This window comes from Acanthisitta chloris, unplaced genomic scaffold (assembly GCF_000695815.1).
Source record: "Acanthisitta chloris isolate BGI_N310 unplaced genomic scaffold, ASM69581v1 scaffold1098, whole genome shotgun sequence".
NCBI classification, from domain to species: Eukaryota; Metazoa; Chordata; class Aves; order Passeriformes; family Acanthisittidae; genus Acanthisitta; species Acanthisitta chloris.
In genome coordinates, this window is record NW_008687374.1 from 99421 (window position 1) to 123614 (window position 24194).

The 24194-nt window shown below is 41.5% G+C and overlaps 1 protein-coding gene across 1 annotated transcript in view; it reads right to left on the bottom strand.

Annotated features, from left to right (window-relative positions):
• Positions 1–3548: 3548 nt before the first annotated feature.
• The window catches only part of TMEM178B (transmembrane protein 178B), a gene marked incomplete at its 3' end in the record, with an annotated part of 61043 nt that continues 40397 nt past the window's right edge, over positions 3549–24194 (bottom strand). The window contains exon 2 of the mRNA XM_009080540.1: positions 3549–3662. Within this exon, the coding sequence (XP_009078788.1) occupies positions 3549–3662 (114 nt within the window). The remainder of the gene's footprint in view (positions 3663–24194) is intronic.

Genomic DNA, 24194 nt, shown 5'->3' on the forward strand with positions numbered 1-24194 from the left:
TATACCAGGATAAAGGTTTTCCAAAGACTATGGAATAAGAAAAAGATTGCATCAACAGAGCCTCCCTTTTATGGTCATTCTGTTGAAGTGCTTATTGCATCACCTGAAAATGCTTCTCACCCTTCCCAATGGCTGCACCATATTCTACAGCTCAAACCCCTACCATGAGCACTTCCCCGTGTTTTGTGAACACATATCTATAATATCTGAAAGTGAACCTACAAGAACAGCATAAAACACATAGAACTGACTATGTGAATAAATACAGAACTGTTCAGTTTTCTTGAATTTTCACCGAAATAATATACATCTCCATTTCTAAAAGCATCAGTGATGCTGCTGTAGTTTTTCAGATGACAGAACAATGGATTGAGTTTCTGTGCTCAAGGCTAGGGCCAAAATGTGACAGGGTAAATGCCTAATAGCAACTCAGTCATATCATTACAATGGCATCTTCCATAAAGAGACAGTTACTCGTGCTCAAAGTTGTCGGACACAGCTTTCCTTTCCTTCTCCCTTCCCCTCCCAGCTCATATAGATACTTGTTTTGTCTAATTAGATGAGCATTTATCTCCTGACATGCAAGAGCTGGCAATACTACAATCATCCTTCCCTCCATCCCTGTTTAACCAGAGATAGTTGAGAGAAAATGATTGCAGAGAAGACAAGTCCTATTTCCCCAGCTCATGCTGCCATAGGCAATCAATTTGGAGCAAAGGTTCCATCTTGAAAATGTCAAACAGAATGAAAAAAGATAAAATCAAAAATGGTAAAGTCAGCTCCAACCATTCCTCTAGGACCAGCTGCTCCCTCGGGTTCTTCTAGCATAGCTGATAGCACAGCTAGAGGAATATCTGCTTTCTGTGCTGACTGGTGCCATGGGGTCCTCAGCCTCAAATTAATTGTCCCTCACCCACTCCAATTCAAGCAAAACTGCTGCAGCATCAGTCCTGCCCACCAGTCTGAAAATAGCAGTCTGCAGTGCATGGCTGGAGCCCTCTCCCTTCTGATCCCCACCCCAGACTACATGCAAAACAACAGATTTCCTTTCCATGCAATATGATTCCCTGCCCATACACCAGGGAGGGAAAATAACCACTGCTGAAATACAGATATGACAAAGGGCAATGGTGGCTTCAGCCTGGAAGAAACATTTTTCTTTACTAGGGTGACCAGGCATTCTGGTTTCACCTTTCCAGTTCCTCTGAAACTCTCCAGGATGCCACTTTGCCCCAGTGTTTCATCAGCAAATACTTTTTACCTATCTTACGCTACAGATCTGAAAAATTACCCATGGCAAGAGAAGGGAAGATTTCCAGGCCTGGGCCCTGTTCCTTTTGCTATTTGTCACAACACTCAGAGAAAGGCAAATTCTGAACAGCAAATTTTTCAGAGGAAAATAATGGCCAGGTTGACTTGGAAACACCAAGATGAGCAGTGGTAAGATGTGCCTTGGATGAAACTAGTCCAGAGGCTTTTGTCTTTTAAAACAAGTCACCGTTCCTACACAGGAAACAGTTATATAGATTCAGTTCACTCTTAAATGCAGTGACCTCCAGAACCTTCAATGGCTAACCCCATATATTAAACACTGTCCATTACACCTAACTGCTCTGGAGAAGAGAGAGCTAGAACAAAGTATTTTTCTCCTTCTCTGTCTTTAGATAAGTAGATTCAAACTTCAGTTCTATCTGCATCTACCTACACTTATCTGACTCATGAACTGGCAAGAAAATTTGGGTCACTCATGCCCACACACACACACGATGTACCCTCCCCAGAAAGGGGACAAGCAGCCTCACCCTGAGTGTCTCAGACCAAATCAGGTATGTAAATGCGTGACAGAGTGTCTAGACTGTCACTTTGGAGACTGACGAATGCCCCAAGGAACATTCCTGTCAGCTGCCAACACACCAAGCTCAGGAACTTGCTGATCCCACCAGGGAAGCACACACCAAGTGTCTTACATGGCCAGGCATATAACGCTCTGCTTGAGCCATTGCTGAGATAAAGATTAACCTTTAGATAATACTTCTGCATTACACCACGAGATTCTCAGTGGATGGTTGCAGAAAAGTCATTGTTTCTCACAACAGTAGCAAAAACACACAAACACACAAAAAAGGCATAAGCAAGAACTCTTCCTACTGCCCTATGAACCCTAACAGACCATGTCTTGGGTGGGGGGTGCATTTCCTTTTTGTCCACAGATGAGCAATATTAACATAAAACTAACACCAGCAGAGAAGACAGGTGGTAGCAGGAAACCTGAAGGGAACCAAACTGCCTGATCTTCTGATTTCAGGGTCAAATGAGCACAGAACAGTATTTTGCAAGACCAATCTCTTACAACCTTCTGAAAGGCACAAATTTAATTATTCCTTTTCTTCATCATGTCACAATAAAAATATGTATTTATTCACACAGACACATTTAGAAAACAAAATAAAAAAATAGGTGGTTACCAAGATCCTCTAGAACATTCTTAATTCTTTACGAGATTTGACCAGGCAGACCTACAAGCACTAACGAATCACAAACCACATCTGACCTCACCAATGCAGGAAATTGATTATTATATTGCACCTTCTCCTCCCCAGAGTTTAGAGGGACCTTCCCAACGTAACAGTCACATAAGGCAGGATTGAAACAGACTGAAAAGCCCTGGGAACAACCAGAGGTCTAACATTTCTCTGACTGACACAATCTGGACAGTAGCAGCTCACTACCACCTTTCAAGGTTTTCAGTCACAGTCAACCCCTGGCACCTTCAAGGAGCTGTAAAACTGCTTCCACCAAGACAGAGGAACTCGGGACATTTATCAGTCCCCATGACTATGCAGTAACAAAAGAAGTTGCGGTGGCTTCCTTCTTTGTGAAATCCTTCCTCCTGTATTTTATCAGTGAAAACCCTTTTCCATCTCCAAGATGGGAAAGAGACAAGATTTAAGGTCAGCCAATACATCCCAAGGCAATTCCATCCCTGTCAGATCTTGTTGCTTCAGCAAATGTTACAAGTTGGTGACCACTGGCTACAATTATCACTGAGGGCTAAGCTACTTCCTTGTGCTTGAAGGGTGCAGCAATTCTCTTTCTCCATCTTCAAAGGAGAGTGATGCCACACTCACCCAGGAGCTGCTGGCAGCAGGACATATTCTACAATAAAAGCCAGCAATGAATTCTCCTGGAAGCAGGAAACTCAGCAGCAGCATCAACTGCATGAGAATTCACTCACATACAGAGCATTCTACTGAATTAAAAAATAGGGCATTGATTTTGTTATTAATTTTTGTATTTAACTCAACATTAATCTCTGCATACGAATGCCTTTTCCCCACTGCCACTTTCTCATGCCTCAGCAGAATTTCTAGTCAGCAGCAGAAACAGAGATGTAGGTCCTAAGAACAAATCGATCCGTCTGCTACAAACTGTGTGTGAGATGAGGGCTCTGAGCAGCCTGTCAGTCAAAGCTTCTGCTCTCATTTATCAGTGAGCACCTCCCTTGGGCTGCAGGCGAGGGGAATGGAGCAGAGAGCCAGGACACTTACGCAAGGCGTGCCACTCGTCCTGGCGGATGGTCTTGGTGATGTTGTAGGTAAGGTTCTTGGGAATGGTCGCTGAGGAGTAGTGGTACTTGATGTACGTGCACCGCTCAATTGCTCCTGGAAAAGGCAAAATGCAGAAGAGAAAGTGCTGTTACATGAATGCAACACGTCTTCCCAGATGTAGACCAGATGACAACCAAAAATAAAGCCTAGATGCAAAGCAATCCCTACATTCAGCCCACTGTGATAACCAGTGCCATCTGTGGCCCATGATGGGCTTCCCTGTAGGGTAAGCTCACACCCAAACTTAAGATACAGGAAATTATCTTCCACACATTCCAGGAACATCCAAGACAGGCCCTGTTGTAGCTGCCAGAGTGTCTGCTTTCACCATCAGATACATATGTGGCAAACTGCCCCTTCTTTCATGTCTTTTCTCTGAACCATGAGCTAGCAGCAGCCATAACAATATTTTATGTGTAGAAACTGTAAACACATCTTAGTTTGTGTCTCAATGCCCATACACCAGGAGATGCACAAAGGAAAAATCTTTGATCTTTCCTCAAGTAATAAAAACCAACACAGGAAAAAAATAATACATGTAGGTAGTGAACAATTTTCCTGACCCCTTTCTACCCCACAGCAGAAGGATGTGTGGCAGGCTACAGGATGTCTCAAAGGTATCCAGACACTTTTATAGCAGGTTCAGAAACAGAATTTATTGGCATCCCTGAACAATGAGCCTCAGATGGCAACATGAATGGCTGAAATGGGCAATTTTTTTCCCCTGTAGTCAGGATTTCATCTAATGTTCCATGGGAAAAAGCACCACGTGCTGCTTCTGTTGTCTTCTGGTAACATTATTACATTCTCCTGTTACAGCCACTTTCCTTCCTGTACAATAATCACACCTCCAGGCCCTGATCTCCTGGCATCTCTCTGCGTAGTTAGTGTCCTTAGAGGAATGGGTCTGGCGTAGTCTGATGCTTTCCATGAATTATAGCCTAGCCAAATCCTACATTCCTTTTGCCATCATTCTCAGCTGACACTGGCTTTATTAGACCTTCTCCCTAAGCAGTCAGATTCAAAGCTCATGAAAGCCATTTTTCCATTAACATTATGGTATTTTGGATCAGGCCATTGGTAACTAGATAGGTATCCTTAATGTGGTTGGCCAGGCTGTTGGTTACTAGCTAGCACTGGTCAGAGAAGCAGCTATGCTGGAAATGCTTTTATGTATTAAAAATGCATTAAGACAAGCACTCAATAGAATAAATTAAAAGAAGCAATGAATTATATAAACAATAAAGAGTGCTATACACAAAGAGGCAGGTAGAGAACACTCACTGTCAGCCTGAACTGAAAAGGCAAACCCATTAGCCTTATATCGACAGCTCCAAAGGGTAAAATATGCCTTTATGCCACTAGAAATACAGGTTTCTACTTCGGGTTGTAAAATACTACTTGGCATGAACATAGATCATAGACTACAAATTCACAGCATGAATAAGAAAACCCATGAAACAAAACTATTAGTTACATCACAGCCTACTAGCATCTTCCAAAATTAGTGCAACATAAACATTTAAGGTCCTCATTGTTTGCTCCTCTTAAGCATTCTCCACATTCTGCCTTTGACAGCAATTAGATTAGACAAAGCCAAATATTATAGGGGGAAAAGGCAAAATATTTACATATGCATCCGCCTGCCCTGACAGCGTGATGGGTTTCTGTGTGAGTCTGCACCATCTGGGCACCAAATGTACGCCCAGAATTAAAGTTTCAAACTAAGAATAGTATTTGAAAAAAAGACAGCTAGTGTGCAAAGAGCTTGAAAAAAAATCCCCAAATCACCACCTTTCCTTCCCATAGGTTTTCCTATCCCCCTTTATTCAGTTGCTTTCATAGATCAGAAGCATTGGCAAGAAAACAAAAAATGCTTATTTGCCAGAAAATAATCTTTAAGTTATCAGATACCTGCCCAGGCAAGAGATTTATATAGAATAGCAGAAAGGGACACAGAGCCAAGATTCAAAATAAAAGCTTACAGAAGGAAGGAAGAAAAAAATCCTGTTCCATTTGCTATAATTTCTTACAGTAATCAGCAGAAAGCAGCTCCTCTGAAACCAAAGAAGCTAATTTCTAGCAAGGTCCATCAGACTTTTCATTCTGCAAATACTGTTAGTAGTAATGCAGTGAGCTGCTCACTATCTGATATGACCAAAGCAAAAGGAGAAAGAGAGATTATGGTCTGAATTCAGGTCATCACTTCACCATATCTGTAATTTGAAGCTTACACTTACTTCCCACGGCTTTAATGAGACTTAAGTTCATATAAAAATACCTTTGGGAGCACTACCAAGCAGGGTGGGCAAATACAGCACTTGGCACAGCAGCTCACAAAGGGCATGCAGGAAGGGCACTGGGGTCCTGCCAGCCTGACCAGGGAGCAATGGTGTCCCCCAACAGAGAGCCACAGTGTCTCTAAGCTCTGCACCCACCAGAGCTGGTGCAGCTGCCCAGGTAGAGCTCCAGGGGGAACATGCTGCCAGCAGACACCAGCTGGGGGAGTGCCCTGCCCTTAGGCCAGTACTGGCTGCAGCACTGAGCACCCTGTGAGAGGTGCACCCTGGTACAGGAACATCTCTGTTCAGTGACAGAGCTCCAGGAGAGGGGAGTAGGTTTAGGGGTACCAGGGAGAGAGTTTAAAAACTGTCTAGTACAAAGTGCAACTGCAGTGACAATGATTCAATGGCAGCTGAAATACAGAGAGATTTTTTAATGGAAAATTCCATTATTATCTCCTTTCCAGCCACACAATATGTTTCAACACTTTTCCCACCTCTAAATAACATGCTATTAGCCAACAAACATCGTGACAGTTTGGAGAGACCAGAAGGTAAAATGCTCTTCAGTGTACATGGTGAGATATGCTCTCCTTTTTCCCCAACTCATCTCTGAGTTGGCCACTGCATGGACTCAACAGCTCTGGACAGAGTACCTGTACCTGGGAATTGTCTCCACTGCTCATCTTAACTGGGGAAACAGACCCCCAGGTGACATAGACAAGGATGCTGCTTCTGGATTTTCACCCTTCTCTGAAGCATTAAGCATAGGTTCAGTGCTAGAATAGGTAAGCCTAATGAATTATTACTTTTTTTGATACAGGGCTCAAAATAATTCAGCCTAATCCATGTCACTGGACTCAGTAAATGGGTAAGTGGGTGAACCATATGGTCTCTGATATACTCGAGGCCAGCCTGTGTTAGCTAACGGGCCCTTCTGGCTTTAGGTTACATTAATTCTCCTGTGAATACTGAGTTTAATTCACTCAGGAGAATGTAGTTCAGGCTGTTTCAGAGCTGTCTTGCAATAGCTTCCAGCACTCAGGTACTTCAGGCTCTAGAACCACAGCATCCACTGGGGAGGACATGCAGCCATCTTCATCCACATGGCCACTGCAGATAGAAACAGGCAAAATCTTACTGGAAACTCGAGCTTTTCATGCTCCAAAATGACTGTGTTTGTGATTGCTTGGCATTTAAACATGAACTATTGTTTTAAACCCACTCCCACTAGTGTAGGAGAGTGACTGTGCTGAGTCAATGCAACTATACCAGTATATATCTAACTAGAGGTGACAATTCACTTCTGAAACTTAGAAAAAGGCTTTCATTTGCCTGAACCTGCAAATAAAAATTAGCACACGGATGAATTGATGGCAGCAATAATTTCGTACTTCTGATGTTTCCCTACTTGCCCCACACAGAAGAGAACAAGGCTCAAGATGCCCAGACATCCAGCTCCTGAAAGTCCCTGGAAGAGCAGCAGCAATGACTAGTTGGACTAGTGACTAGTCCAACATAAGTGGACTTGATATCAGAGGTCTTTTCCAGCCTTAATGATTCTGTGATTCTATGACTGCAGTAAGGCTCAGAACTATTGCTCTCCTGGAAAGTGCTCTCAGAAAAAAAATCTACAAAATCCTTACCTTCAGAAGAATTAATAGCTGTGCTCACTGCAGTCCTTTGGGTAGGAGGCAAAGCAAACTTTCCCTTCCATACCCTCAAAAGGGTAACTGCAATTTATGGAGGACCTCCAGCCTTCAGCACTAACTTAGAAAGACCAAATGCAACTGCAGCTGAGCTCTGCACTTTGCTCAAATAACTAGGATCAATATTTATAGAGCAAACCAGTGAGTGGTTTTTTTTCACCTGTGCAGCTGCCATGGCAAGAGTTAGAGCTGGTCATGAGTAACACAAAACCACCACAAAGCTGTTCCACTGAGAGATGAAGTATATTCCATGTTACTCTGACCAGAGGGAAATGTTTGCTGAAAATCCTAAAGAAAAGTAGCTGACATCTTCAAATGGAGTGGTAAGAAAAGGATCAGCCACACAGAGCAAACCTCTGCCACACCATCACCACATAAGCACAGATGCTCAGCAGCTGTTAACTGTGGTTAACTCCCCTGTTCTAGCAAAGGTCAGGAGACACATTACAGGAAAACAGAGATTGCTTCATCCTGAGCAGCTAAGTATTCACAGCATCAAACATGCCACTCCTCCTACTGATCCACTTACCTGCTCAGCTCCCTTCCCATATCTGTTGATCATTGCTCCATACTATCACTTTATTGTTCCATAATATTTCCTCTTCTCTCCATTACAAGAAAAATCTTTAACCTGTGCTATAGCAGAAATATCACCTGAAAACACCGACTTTTTTTCTATTCAATTTTCAAAACTATACCAATGTCCTGATGTGAATTCAGCTGCTGGTGAAACTCAGCTCCCACTGGATTCCTAGGGCTGTAAGCACTACCCCATAGAGACCCCAAACTGTTTGGTAATGCAGGGAGTGACTGAACCATTATCCAACTCTAAATTCAACAGGGTTGAGATAAATGAAAAGTAAGGTCATACTGCTGTTGTCCATACTTCATTTGTCTGGTGGAAAAACAGACAACTCTTTTCAGAACTTTTGGGTCAGTCTTTTTTCATCACCACCCCCTTAAATATAATTTTTAAACTCCTCATAACTACTTCAAGAAACAGTCTTGACCCATGGTTAATTTAAGAAATAGAATGGAAACTCAAAATGCCACCAAGGTATTGGTCACTTCAGTCCTACATTTTGGATCTCAGAAGCCCCCAGAGGCATTTGCCCTGTGAGGCTGGACTTTTTGCAAAGGTGGTTTTCAAGTTTCAAGAATTTACCCTGTCAGTGTGATTATGCAGTTTAGTCTTGTCCATAATACAGACAAACCCATCTGACATCTGGCAACAGAAAGTAGTCCTTGAGATGGTCTTTCATGAAACTGGTAATCTGTGAGAGCAGTTAGGTAAGCACCAGTAATATCACTTCAGATCCAGTCCAAGATGGGACACCAAAGTGTTACTTGCACAGGTTATCTGACTATACTCCCCTCCTGCCAATGAGGGCTGCAAGATTTCACACTTCTCCCCTCAGTCTTCAGGGCTGCAGATTGTGGAGCCATCCTTAAGGTACAGGTTAAACCTGTGCCTATGAATAAGCTACACCTTTGGTAGCTGAAGGGCTTACAGATACAGGTAAGAATTTCTCACACTAAGATTCTTTGCAGCAGTCCTTGGGTAAGAGCAATCAGGAATGTCAGGGAGATGCAGGGAGCCAGCAGCTCACCTGCTCTGGATAAACTATGGTGTAGCCATTCCAGACTTCAGAAGCTAGCACTGGCCTGAGAGTCTCGTTACGTCATGTAACATGCAGAGATCAGAAAGCAGGTGGTACTCATTCTTCTCTTGTAGCACACGCATGTTGACTTTTAACAAGGATCCAGCTATACAGCTCTTGTTTGTTTTATTACATTTTCTGCCAAAGCCTTTGATATGATGAGCTCCCTGAAAAGATTGGTGTGGATGTTTTGAGCCCTTGCTACCTCCAGGCAGCTTTTCCTTCTTCTGTGTCACAGGTACCTCTGGATGAACTGTTTGTAGCAAGCAATTTATTCCACAAAATTCATCCTTTGTGCTAGCTCTAATTTTTACAAATCTGCTTGAGAATTACTACACAAACATTTCCAAGTAAAAGGAATCTTAGCCTCTGGCTTGCAAGCTGCGCTCACTACATATATTTGCTATTCATTATGGGAAACTGCCTTCTCTATGAGACATTGCCTTAATTCCATGGTTTGGTTACTCTTCCCTCATTGGGTGACTATATCCATTCCAAGAAGACAGAAGATGTAGATTGGTCATTTAGTCTCTAATTGTCTCACATTATCTTCAGAAAATCTGTAGCAGAGGGAGTTTATAGCATTGTGGGGTTTTTCTTAGCATAACATTTCAGTAAGGTTTCCAGGGGCTACAATCATAGTTAGGGCTAGGATCAGGTTACAAAAGACAATTCCATGTGGCATATATATCTGTTAATGTCTTACAAGTCTTGTCTCCCCTGGAAAAGTTTATTATTTAACTGTGTTAACATTTTATGCAGCATCCAAACTAGCCCTGACTGTTTGGGCTGGTGCAATTTCAGAATCATTGCCCTTAGATGTCTGTGCTGCTCTCAGTTTAAATCATTTCATAGGAGACATCACATCTCATCTGAAGGTACCTTAGCATAGGCAAGGTTGTTGCAGTTTCAGCATGAGTTAGCTGGTCAAACTAAACCATAGAGGAAGGCAGAAGGAGAAATTAAGTTATACCTTGACCAGCCACTATGACAGAACTGCAGTCAGATATGCTGACTAGTTAATGAACTCGTGAGGAGTAACTATCTTCTTAATGAAGGCAGATACTTCATTAGGAAGTATTGCAACACACTTAACAGGATTCTTTTATTACTCCTGGAGTAATACTAACAATGAACGTACTGGTTACGTATTTTCTTCTGATCTGTAAATATATTCATACCAAAAATGTAGGAACACTAGTCTTCTGCATTAACTGCATAATTATTTATGTTTAAAGGGTCCTCTAGATGTCAACCAGCCCAGTCCCCTGCTCAAAGGTGGCACAACTTCAAAGTTCAAATAAAATTCAAAGACAGTTCATGTTGCTCAGGGCCTTGTCCAATCAAGAGTTAAATACCTCCAAGAATGGAGGTGCACATCTTTGAACACCTGTTCCAACATCTGACCACCTTCATTAGGAATTTTTTTCCCTAATACCTAATCAGAATTTCCCTTAGTGACACATGAATATTTTGAATACTAGAATACCTAAGAGTAAAGGGCTAAAAATCTAGGAAGAATATGCAAATAACATCACCTTAATCAACATGTCTGGTGAATATTCATTAACTTATATGCATAAATAGAAGCCAATGTTCTAATTAATGGAGCTCAAGATAGATTTTCAGGTGCAACATGGGCCAAATTATTAGAACAAGAGATCATGTTTCTTCCTGACTGGCTCTGGCATCATCCTGAACTGAGGTTCAGCTTGGTCTGCCACCAGGACTTGCTGCTACTTGTCCTAGATAAAATGAAACAACTTCTGGTGCTAGTTGTTGCTTGCTGTGGGCTGCAAGGAAATTGGGCTGATGCCTCCTTTCTGTTAATGGGTCCGGGTTTCTGTCTTTTGGGTTAAAGACTTGGTTTCTATCCCCTGGCTGCCACCCCTACAAGTGGGTAGAGGTACAAGTGGGTAGAGGTACAAGTGGGTAGAGGTACAAGTGGGTAGAGGTACAAGTGGGTAGAGGTACAAGTGGGTAGAGGTACAAGTGGGTAGAGGTGCACTATCAGCTTCTACTCACCATTTAGATGTTTCTTTCAAGTCAGAGCGAGGGATCTGATACAGTGCCCTTCCCCATTCACAGACAGACCCAAGGGGCAAGACAATGAATGTGTCTATGGTAACTTAACATGTATCAGGAATGCACTGTTGAAAATTATCACATTTAGTCACCATGCGTTGGTTCCTAACACAATGTGCTGTAAGACCATGCCAACTACATTATTCACAAATAAAGCTAACCTGGAAGATATAGTAATGGAAATTCAAGTAATGGTACAAGAGCAGAGCCAGTCTGAAGTAGTACCCCCCCACACACACACACAAAGTGAGCTTTGGGTCCTAAGCACCAATTATTTCTTACTAATTTGACTCCATTGTGTCACACTATTAACAAATGTAGATCTGCCCTGTACTGTGCCTCTGCAGTTAGAATCACCCTAGTAAGGACAGCCAAAGGAAACTCAGCCCTGAGTGACTGCAGCTCTAGAAGAGCAACCTGGAAGGATGCCTCATCTACCTAGACAGTTGTTCTCCAAGACAGGAGAAGCAGCCACAGCATGAACAGTCCCACAGCAAGAAGCACAGGTCTGCAGTTCTGCAGAGCTGCAGTCATCCCTGATATGCTAACAGAGCCATGCTCCAAATGCAGGCAGCTCAACAGCCTATGCTTTGGGTTCAAAGGCCAACTTTAAAGACTGAGGGTAGGGAGGGCAAAGGAGACACTGACAACCATGAAAAAACAAGTAGAATTTCAGATCACCAGGAAAGTTTTGTGCAGCCCCAAAACTATGTTCATCTGTAACTTATTTTGATACCTTTAACAAACAATTCAAAAAATATATATTTCAATTGAAAGCCTGAAAAATATACTTTGAAAATTATAAAACACTGACATTTTTCTTAATTTCATAATTTCATCATTTTTTCCCCAGCTGAAACCACCAGTCATATTAGATCAAGTTTCACAAGTGCTTCTGCTCCCTTGCATGCTCTTTGCTTCAGAGGCAATTTTCTGCATGAAAATAAATAACAACTTCCTAACTGTATTTAAATGCAACTATAAATGTACTTACAAGCACATTAGGCACCTATATATTCCCTGTTGGGTAGCATGCAGAAAGCCTGCAGTGCAGCCTGCTAGGCTGCCAGTGGCAAAGGGATATTTCAATTCACAATGCCAGTTAAATTTGCTTTTTACATGTAGGTGTCTTTACTGACCATCAGAAAAAACATAATGAACACAGAACTTCAAGGAAACATACTCAGAAGATAGCAGCATCCTCTGTTTTACCTGAAGGAAAAGCTTGCTTGTATTCACTGAGTTAAGAGACACTGAAAGGATGAGACATTATTAAAATAAATATTATTTTGCCCACAAAATGGCACATACCCAGCAAATACATTAACAGAATGTACAGCTTAAAGATTTTCATTAGGAAAGTGAGCAAACATTCTGCAGAGTGAGAAGCAGAACCTTCCTGCTCTTTTTTCCTCCCATTTTTCTTTTACAGCTCATCTCACTTGACTTCCAAATAAAGACTCTCTCAGAGCCTCTAGCTTAGTAAAACTTGTTAGACAATGCTCAGCTGGTAAAGCAGTCTTGTAAAAACATAGCAGAGAGATGGTTGAAAGGATCCAATATACTGCACTGTACTAGCTACAGAGAAATGGGGTAATGGACAACAGCATGCCATTCCCATTCTTCCCAGGTCATCTGGCATGAAAACCTGCCAGCTCACTTTCAGTAATGACCCATTAGATCTCTAGAGATACAGAAAAAATCAGATACAACGTGCATGTGAAAAGCAAGCAATCCCCAAACTTGTGGATCTCCAGACACACAGCAGCTTTGTCATGCATGGCCTATATGGTGACCAGATTCCACAGAGGGACTTCCACATATTTCAGACTGTCACACCTACATTTCAATTTCTGTTTTTGTTTCCACACCAAAATATCTAGATTTTCTTTTCAGCCACTGTGTGCACAAAGATAGAGGTGCAGACATGTGTGCATGCACTGAGCAGACAGCAACATTTTCAGAGAGGAGAAAAAATAAAGTGCTTGAACAGCTTTTGCCAGGCCTATTCCTCACATGCTCTCTGGATATCCCACCAAATAGCAGCTTGCTTAAAACAACCAGCTGGCAGAAGATAAATATTCCACCCATGATAAGAAAAGAATCCAAGTATGAGACCCAAAGCTGAATTTGCATTGGAAAGTGATGAGCTCACACTTTCTCTCCAGGGACCAAGAAAGGGGGCTGGTGAGGAAGCTGGAGCAAGAGATGGTTATGAAACACTTTTTTACTTCAGCTATTAATAACAGTCTCCAAGCCACAGGGCACTTGAGAGGAGGAAGGCATCTCCTTGCTTCTATTAATCTTTTTGTCCACCTATTTGCTTTGGGCTGGCCACAGGGGAGAGGGAAGCAGAACAGGAATGAAAAGTTAAAGAGGTTAAAAGGGCTGAAAAATATTTGCTCCTACATGTTTGGAGGCAGAAATTAAATGATCAATAAAAAGTCACTGAGACAGCAATTACCAGTAAAAACTCACTGATGACCCAATAGCTCATGGAACAAAGCATTATCTCAGCACTGCTGTCAAGCCAAAGAAAAAGCACAGCAAAGGCTATTCCATGTACAGGTTTCTTTTATATCAATGTACATCTTATGATTCTCATACGAAGCTGCTCCCATGAAGCCTCGTGTTTAATGAACCCTCTTGGAAACCAATTTCAAAGAGATGTCCCAGATTGCCAAGAAGAAATTAAGGATGGGTCCACTGATATCACTAATTCTGCTGAGGATCTGTGATCACGTGCAGTGAAGTCTAAGGATGCCTATCTCTGTACCTTAGAAATCCATTTCATATGCTGCTTTGCAATGTAAATGTGCTTTCTAGACATATTTAGTCTTCTTTACTCCTTAAAGTGAGAGGAACACAAGCCCTTCAGTGTGTCCCCTGTTAGTTTACAGCTAGCTCCACAAATTGCTGAGCTGGTGAAAGCATTCAGCATTCTTGTAGCACTTGAGCCTTGTGTTTAAACAGCAGAAATCACAACATGACAGAATCATGCAGATGTTTGCATCCCACATTAGGGAGCTAAGGCTGAGACCTAACATAGACAGATCCCCCAGAAGATGCCACTTACAGGCTCAGTCTCATTCAGCACCTACTTATGGGGCCATGCAACATATCTTCATTATCTACATTATTTTCATGTAGGTTTTGTCCTGCAGCTGAGTGGGAGTGTTGCAGACAGTTTTACAACTTGCATTTGAACACAGTAAGTTGTGGTGAGGAAAAAAGGAGAGGGAAGGATAAAGATCTTGGCAGGAGTCATACATTAAGGATTTGTAGGAATCAAACTAAGAAGACCAATTTTTAGAAAATTAACTGTACTTTTTCCCTATCTTAAGGACTGGCTTATAGTCAAAAGGAATTTTGCTTATATACTGAAGTTAAGGTGTGTTTTCCTAACTCACGTTACATATAAAGGGTGAATTGGCTTGCCTTAAAATTGAGAAGTACAACACCATTAGCATAGATCCTGTTTTGCACATTTTAAATTAAAGGTAACTAGGAGAAACCACGGGATTTGAAATGACTGCAGTTCCAAAAAAAGAGAAATACCAGGAGGCAACTAGCCTATCAAAGAAATAAGTGAGGAACAAATCCAGCATCAGCTTTTCAATGAGGCTGAGTTTTTTATTCCCCATGAGTAGACTACAGCATAGATAGACCAGAGAGAAGGCACCCTGTTATTCCCATAAACTATTCTCTCAGCATACTATGCACTGAGCTTGTAACATCCTAGTCTGATAAGGCAGGATATCTCCATCCATCAAGGACTCTACTGAGACTTTAAAACTGTGCAAACAGAAGACTTTAGACGTATTCTCTCTTTGGCAAAAAGATTCATTTCTTAAGGACATCCCAATATTCTGAATTCTCTGAGACTGACTAGTCTTTTTTCATGCCGTTCCCATTCTAGTCATATCAAAAAATCTGTTAGGGTACTGTGGTTGGAATAAAGACATTTTCAAGACATCACACACAAAGTATTTCCCAGACAAAGATCCCCTGCAGCGATTAAACGTATGTGCAGTGTAAAGATAACAGATGAGATCATCCCTAAGTGAGCAGAGTTTCCCCCTGCAAGTTCACACTGTCTATTGCCTCAAACTCTACCAACTGAATATCTACTTAGATCACGCAGCCTGATGGACTACTAAAACTACCTTGAAATAAGACTTGAGACTGTTTCCTGGCAAGCAGAGACCATTAAATTACAGACAGTATGTACAATGGCTCTCCACAGCAAGGAGCAGTTTCATTTTTGACCACGTTTTTTCCCTGCAAAGTCATTCCCTGGATTGTCCTTGTTCAAATTTTTCATTAACCGGTGAGTCGCCATCACTAAATCACAAGGATGCTCCATCTTCCTTTGTAAAGGAATACACATTCAGGGGACAAAAGATTTCACAGCTGACTGCCCTTTCCTTGCAAGGCTGTTTTCTGCACTATTGTAACTGGACTTACTATTGCACATGAGAGCTTGAATCAAAGAAAGGCCTTGAGAAATTAAATGTTATGTAGATATTTAAAAAGTTGTCCTTGAATAGTCTAACAAACTGAATAACACAACCAGAAGGGAAAGGAAATGAAGATAAAGATGGTGGTAAGAAGATCAGACAACTCTACTGTGAAATCCAAGATGAGCTAAAGCACAATTTGGTCATTCTAAAACCTATGAACCACAGATATTGTTAATCTCTCTGCAGCTGTCTGAAATCATAAGTGTTTCTCTCTTCAGAAGGAAATGATTCTTGAAGAAGTATTTGAAATAGGAAAGGTTCGTGGATGTGATCAAAAAACATTTTTCCAATTGACTGGACTGTGCCCTTACTTATCTAGTGATGAGTTTCGCAAAACCATCATATGCCCTGGTGTCCAGAAGGCTTAGACACCGAGTGCCTCTCGGTAGTATTTCCCACCTTCCAGCAAATAACTCATTTCTGGTGCTAGCATCAAGTTCTGGCTGCACTCAGATGTACTTCAGTCAACAGCTTTGGGCTAGAACCTCAACAGTGCTACAGACACTGTGCCAAACAAGGAGCACATGCATCAGAGTGGTCAAAAACATTGAAAGAATATGTGCCATTGTATGAGGGTAGAGGGGACAAGAAACTGAGAAGTGACCAACTTCTCTCCAGCCCCAACTTTTCCCTTGCTTACTCCACACAGAACTGCCAGGACCAGGGTATGCCAACAGCCAACAGCTATGGGAATGTTAGTAGTGAGAAGACTGAGCAAGTAGCTGTAAAAGCATCCATTACTTCTTTTACATGCCAAATAAAGTTACAGATTGTTTTAAAACCACATGACCTCTAGTTTAGGCTCAGAGCTGGTATATATTTAAATGCAGAAAGATGTGTGATGAGACTTTCTCACCCATTCTACTGCTGGGTCAGCACAATTTGAGAAGCAGGCTGGAATTTGCTTTGGGAGGGTATTGTGACATGATGTTTCCTTGCCTGTAACATCCTCTTGTCATTCAGTAAACATCATCTACCACTTCTTGCACCTTCCCAACTGAAATGTCAAATCAAATTAGGGGGTCACATTATGAAAATTTCCCACTCACTACAACGTAAGATATTCTGGCCAGGGCAAGCTGGACTAAATATTTCTGATGCCTGTCAAAAAGGATGTATAGACCAAAAGGCAGGATTCAAAATATACAGAGAGCCATTAGTTAATATAACTCTATGAGTGTCAGCAATAAGCATTGTCTAAAAGGTGAGCACCACAAGTCTGAAGACCTTTGTCACACTACCCACTGTGTCCCACCAGCCCTGTGCCTGAAAGGCCACCAGAATCCCACTGGAGCTTATAGCCCTGAGTGTTATTCAGTCCTTTACAACTCAAGAGCCTGCTTTATGATCCTCATTCTGACAGGGGAAGGGTCAACCATATCCCAAAAGACTCATCACCATACAAGGGACCAGAGATGAATGCACTTCCTAGCACCACTTGCAGGGCACAGAATAGCCCTTTAAAGCCACACTGGAATTTCACCAGTTTGATCATGCTTCATATTTGGAGAGAAGGGACTATGGAAACAGACATTTATTCAGACACTGTCAGCTCAGGATTTACTTTCTTTTAGTCTTTACTCCTACTCTGTAATAAATGCCTGAGTCTCAGTAGCACCTGATAACACCCATGGGACAGAGGTGCTCTCGAGGCAGAATGCTCTACAAATACAGTGAACAGAATCTGTGCCCTAAAAGACTTGTTGATCCTGTTTTGTACCTCCCTATCTAGCTGTTCTTTTGTATAATATGCAAAGATACGTCTTGAACTGCAATGTTTGATTTTAGAAATTAGTAACTCTATGATTCAGCATCCTATGTGCTTCTGGATAGAGTTTTATCTGTACAGTTAATTCTAAACCTAAGTATTATAGCCTGCTGTGTTCTATGAATACTTCACTTCCTATTTCAATTGCTGCTCTAACAATACCTCGCAGCGTATTTCTTAATAATATCTGAAAGCATTTGTTAAAAACAGTATTGTTGCCCAGCATTAGTTACATACTATTCCTTTTGCAAAAGTCAGACCTGTTTCCTACCCCTGTACACAAAGGTGTGGACACTAATTCGCAGATGGTGCAATCAATCCCCTTTGCAATAGGTCTAACTGCAGAATTTAATTCATCATTCTATTAACTATCAGTATTTTAATACAGTAGATCTCTAGTCTATGTCTCCAAACCTCCCAAATAAAAATTAAGGCAATAAAAACATGGATAGCAAGTAATCATTGCTTGCCCAAAGTCAGGGACCAATATCTTATTATAGTATGGAATTCTTTCTACACTAAATTTCAACATGGCTTCGGAGAAGGACTGGGCAGACACTAACCTGCCCTCCTCGATTTTATTTCCTCTCATTTTGTCAGAGTCTGTGTTCAGCCTCTCAGACTCAAACATGAAGCTTCAGTTCACTGACTGCAGGATCAGGTGAAGAAGATCCAGGATGATTCTTAACATGCCTCCACTGGACCATCAGCCACTCTGATGAAGGGTACGAAGAGAATATGTCAACCTAGCAGAAAACACATTCTTTGGAAAACATCCAAACCTTTAAGAAAATATGTCATTATCTTTATTCTTATCCCTTAAGGTTCTGCAATATCAAGTTTAATTATAGGAATTGTGACAAAAATCATGGTAAAGAGATATAGCTGCAAGCTGATCTTGCCCAGAGATTGCACCCACCAGGGTAGGAGCCAAATGCAGCACTAGGAAGAGACTGCAGTACAAACTCAGTGAGCAAACTACATGCAAATCACTTCCAGCAAAAATATTTCTAAGTACAGCCTAGCAAAAAGGGAACAAGAGATTAAGGTGGCAGGCACATGGCTGAGATTCAGGGAAGCACTCCCAGGACAAGGAGACTTAGGAAGCAGAAGCAAAACACTAGTCTCACATTGCAGCAGAAACACAGTAAGGGTACACAGGTGCCAGACTCACTGGCAGAACAGTCAATGCCCCAAACTGAAAACCAAGTCTGTGGCATGACATCGTTGGAATCAGCTAAAGAAATAAACACTAGCATGTCCTCCTCTGGCAACTCATCATGCCTACAGAAAAGAACACCCAAGCTTACATGGTTAACAGGAGGAGTTATAGCACTTATGCTTGTAGCTACACAACTGTGCAACAGGCAACAAAATTAAAAATTAAAAAGAGCTAGCAGCACAGAGCTCAAAGGAGTGAGAAATAAAAGGCAAAGTAGCCCAGTTTCTGGAATTGATAACATCATCCTACATCTTTGTATAACTCATTTGCAAATGTGGTGGATTTTACACCTTAAGGATTAAAAAGGTTTTCTGAACACAGCCACAGGAGATGCAGGACACTGGGAGAACCATCCTCAGTACAGGGACACAGTTTTGGTAAAATACTCCAATCCTGAATATCAGAAGGTGAAAGGCTCAAATGCACATGAATGTGACTTCATCAACACAAAAGAGAAGCCTTTGCCAGGAACACACACAGGGGCAAGACTGGATTTCAACACTTCATAATGGACTACATTAAAAAAGAGACACCTAGGCAACATAGAATCATGGAATGGTCTGGATTGGAATGAATCTTAAAGATCTAAGATGAATAAAGATAAATTCTAACTCCCCTGCCACAGCCAAGAACACCTTCCACTAGATCAAGATGCTCAAAACCCCATCCAACCTGTCTTCCAACTCTTCCAGGGCTCCAGAGGTTTAATATTTTTGTATGAGGTTCAATAATTATCTTTCCAAAATGAGTGAGCAAGTGGCCTAGAAGTGGAGAATTCCTCAGGAGGCAGAAACCAGAAATTTCTAGGTAGTATTTCCCACCTTCCAGCAAATATCTTTCCTACAGGAAAACAACCAAGTTATCTTAAGGAGTGAAAAATAACAGTATTTATCCATTACTCTAAAGACTTTCAACTACAGAGAAAGATTTGGCTATGAAATTGCATGACTATAAGTTACTTCTAAGAAAAATATGCAGCACTCACATGACATATAGACTATATTATTTAAGAACACTTAGGTTGTCATGGAAAGGATGGAGCAAGAGAAAACACCTTGGTTCTCTATTTAGATTTCCTACAGACTTAGTGACACTTACTGTATTTCAGCAGTGGTGTGGCAATGCCTAGGAACTTCAGTCTTGGACCCGGTTCTGATGAGGCTGAGCACTGCGTGATCATGACATTAATACTGTTCCAGACCCAATTCCTTTAACATGTTAAAAAAAATTCAAGCATATCACACCAGTACTGTACTGTCACACATTTTGTACCGGGGTAGGGAGTGAAAAAAAAAAAAAGTGAAAGAAAATAGCTGCATATACTACTAATATTCAAGATCCAAGAAAAGACATAACCAAGTGGAATGATCTCATGATGCTCAACCATATGTCTCACCTACCCACAAGAGTTTTTCCTTGAGGACAATCCTGTAGTTTTATTATCCATATTATACCAGGGCAGAATACAGAGTCTGAAGCAGCCCTGGTTGTTTAGAAGACTCTGTACCCCAAAAGGAAGCAAGAACATATAGACTTCTGAGGTCCTATGGGGAAGTAATACACAGTCATGTATGCTGTGGATTGAATCAGGGGAGCATGTCGAGGCTCAAAGGAGGACACAAACAATCAGATGTCTTCTATCCAATTAGGATAAATGAAGTCTGAGGTTTTGATCATTCTGCAGCCCTGATTCCGTGCCACAAAGAACAAAATCACTAAGAGGGGGTTACTTCACATGACTGCATGTGACACATGGCAATAACATAATACTTGAAGCATTTCAACACTAGACAGCTCTACAACTTCTCATTACTGACACTGCAGAACCAGAGACCCAAATATGCTGCCTGGGACATCAACCTGATCATGATTTTCCCTCAGCTAGTACTTCTAATCCTATAAAGTGAATCTGAGTAATACCATGTGGCCCTTTTTGCACAATAGTTGAAAGATGCCACTCTCACTTCTATTAGAAGAGCAGACTCATCACCACAGATACTCTTAGTAGGAGAATATTTATGAGAAGATTTTCAAAAAAATTTTTAGCTATGCTAGATAGAGTCTGTTAGTTATCTCTGTCTGGAGAATGTTGGTGCCTGCTGGATCCTCAGTCTCGAGTTAGAAAGGACAGGGATAACAACTGGAGTGCCTTGTCAGAATTGGGTATCCTCATACTTGCAGCAATGTGCACACTTGCAGCTGTGCTACATCAGGGATGCAGTCATGCAGGGAGATGAGATATTCACACATGAACTGTATTGCTCTGCCACATCACTTAAAAGCATGATGGAAGGTTCTGACAATATCTTTCATTAGGGTTAGGGCTATGTTGCTCTCATCAGTCATAAGAAAGCAACAGGGAAAGTCCAAGTACTGTCCTGCCAGAGTGTGCCTTGGCAAGCAGGCCCAGCCTCCTGTGTCATGAATTACCTGATCCAAAGAACTGCAGCTTGCTGAAAGATTAAAAGCAAATATCCTGTTCATTGGTTTAACCTTTGGCTCCTTAGCCCTGCAGTTCACCTCTCCGAACAACAAGCAACAATCACAACCCATGAGTATTTTAGGAAGGGTCAATAGCTTCTCTCTACTCCAGAAAAGGAAGAGTGAACTGCACAATTTAGCATGAACCCACACCAGATGATAATGAAATGAATTAGCAATAAAAATTTATTTCATGTATAAAGACCTTTTAAAAGAGAAATAAGCCAGGCTCCAAATTACCATTAAAATTAACCTCTATGGATGCTCTGGCAGTGCTGCTGAACTAATGTTCTTTGCAGAAGCTGAGTGGATTGATGATTGAGTGGTATCAATCAACATGAACTATTGTGCTAGTTGCTCCATCTGGAGATCAAAGCATTTCATTCTAAGGAGAGCAGGAAAATGCAGCACCAGGAAGGGTTCTCCATTCTGCATCTCCCTCCATTGCCAATATCTACTCTTTGGCACAACTAGCATTCTTTCTCAAGCAGAACTGTCTGTATTTAAGTAACCATCACCCATAAAGCCAAAACAAAAAATCCCATCTTCTGAGAAATAAAGCTCACAGACCACAGGCAACTGAAGTGTTACATTACAAAGCTATCACACAACTATGTCTGAGTGATGTTCAGGTGACTGGACGCAGCTTGCACTGGTTTATTTCCCTGTGGTTCCCTGGCAAGTCGACAAATCTCTTTTCAAGGTGGCTGCCTATTTCTTTCATACATTTACAAGCAGCTCTACTGAGTCTTTTTCAGCCCTCTTTCTTGTCAAATATCAATTTGAGAGTGTGATGCTTGTATTTCCCTCAGCTTATAAACCACCCAATTTTTTGATCCATGCCAGTGAGCTGCAGCTGGAGGCAGTTAAGCAGTGAGAGAGATGTGACAATGGTGAAGGAGCATCAAGAAGGAGAAAATGACATATAAAAAAAATTCTGACTGCCCCAGAAAGTCTCACACATATTCTGTCAGGTCACTCAAAATACTCCCATCAGCAGTCTAAACTGAAGGAAGTGTCTGGGTAAACAGTGCAGAAACTATTCTAGCCTTTGTGATTTGTGCCCAGACATCTGAATATTTTGCCTTTGACTGACACAGGTTGGGACAGATACACAGGCTCCATCTCAAGACTTGGCATCACAAGAGTTTCTCTATACTGAACTGCAAGTGTCACTGTAGCAACCAAATTCAATAGGTGGTCTACCTTGATTTCAAAGTAGGCAAATTCACTACAACACAATCCAAATGCACCTACTAAAGCCACAGGAAACAGATTAATGAGATTTGTTAATATCAGCACCTTACTTAGCACAAGTTATGCCTGAAAGGAATGGATAACTTAATACCTAAAGTACATCCATTGATTCTCTTTGCTCTTCAAGGGCAAAGGATTTGCTCCAGCAGCTGTAGCAAAACATGACTTCACCTGGCTTTAGCATGCTCTCCATGCTAAACCCCAAAATAACCTGTAGAGGCAAATAATGGCAGGTATGGAAAGGAGTTAAGGAACAAACAAAGGGCACACTCTCCTCTGTGTTTTGAGATGAGGTAGAAGGACAGCGAGAGAGAAAAAGCTCGTTCTGATAGCAAGAGCTGCAGAGAAGACAACTCACATCAATGGGGCAAAACTATGAAATATGAGAAGACAGAGGTTAGGTCAGAGGCTAAACCTCAAAAAACCTAAGGTGCAGTCCCACATTTTGGTGGGAGCCAAGAACAATGGGCAAAAATTCTACTTTTTCACATGCAGCTTAAGACATTTGTGGCTGGGATTTTACATAGCAATTGTTTGCAATGGCAGGAGACTACACTGACAACTCCCCCATGTCCAGTACACAGGTGCCATGAGAAGACAGTAGGAATGATCTGAACTACTTGGAAGTGAGCAGGGATAAAGCACATGAGTAATTAAATACTTGAAATATCCTCTGTATATCCTGCCACTATACCACACTACATTATTTGAAGTACTCTCTACTCAGCTAACAGTTTTAATAAGTATCAACCACCTCTAGCCTCCACTCCACTATAGCCACCATTCCCCACTCATAAGACTTGCTCAGCACAGCCATTCAAAACCTTCTGAACAGCAACATTGCTGTGCTGCCTTGTACAACAGAGCAGCAGGGAATACTTTAATTAGTATTTTGTCCTGAAGTGTAAAAAAAGTATTCTCAAATTACTTTGCCTGGTAACAAACTGCTTCTCCTTTCTGCTTTCTCCTTTCTCCTACTGCAGATCTGAAACAGTGATTCCTGCTTCATCTCCTTGCCTTAGTTTAATTTTTTTGTTCTTGTTTTGTTTTACAAATTTGTTTCTATCAGGATGAAAGCTAGGCTGACTGCTACAGAAACAGGGGAGAAGGGAATGTCAGTACTAAGGGAAATGGAGTTTTTGCTTACCTTACTAAAAAATTAGTGAAGACAGTTGGGAACAACCTTAATGGAAACAGAAAACCTGCAAACTATTTTATTTTGGATGTAAAAAAAAAATCATCACTATATTTCACAAGTCAAAACACTCCCTGCTCCCTTACATCTAACACCAGTACTGTTAAGTCTGGAGCAACAACTGACTTCTGGAGTGGAAACAGTTGTGTTGAAAATTACTTTATGTTTGATAGGGAAATAGTGCAGGTGAAACCTGGGCAACACTGAGGACCTGACTATGTACTCTCCATGCCCAGCTCACCCCAGGTAACAGTTGAGATCTGAGTTCTGTGCTGATCTGATTTATTCCCCTGACAAGCAACAAACATTTAGCAGAAGGGGAGCTGCCCAGGTTTATGTTCTCAGTCTCCAAGCCACTCCATAACATTTTAGGAGGCAGGATTCATGCACCTTGACTATTAAA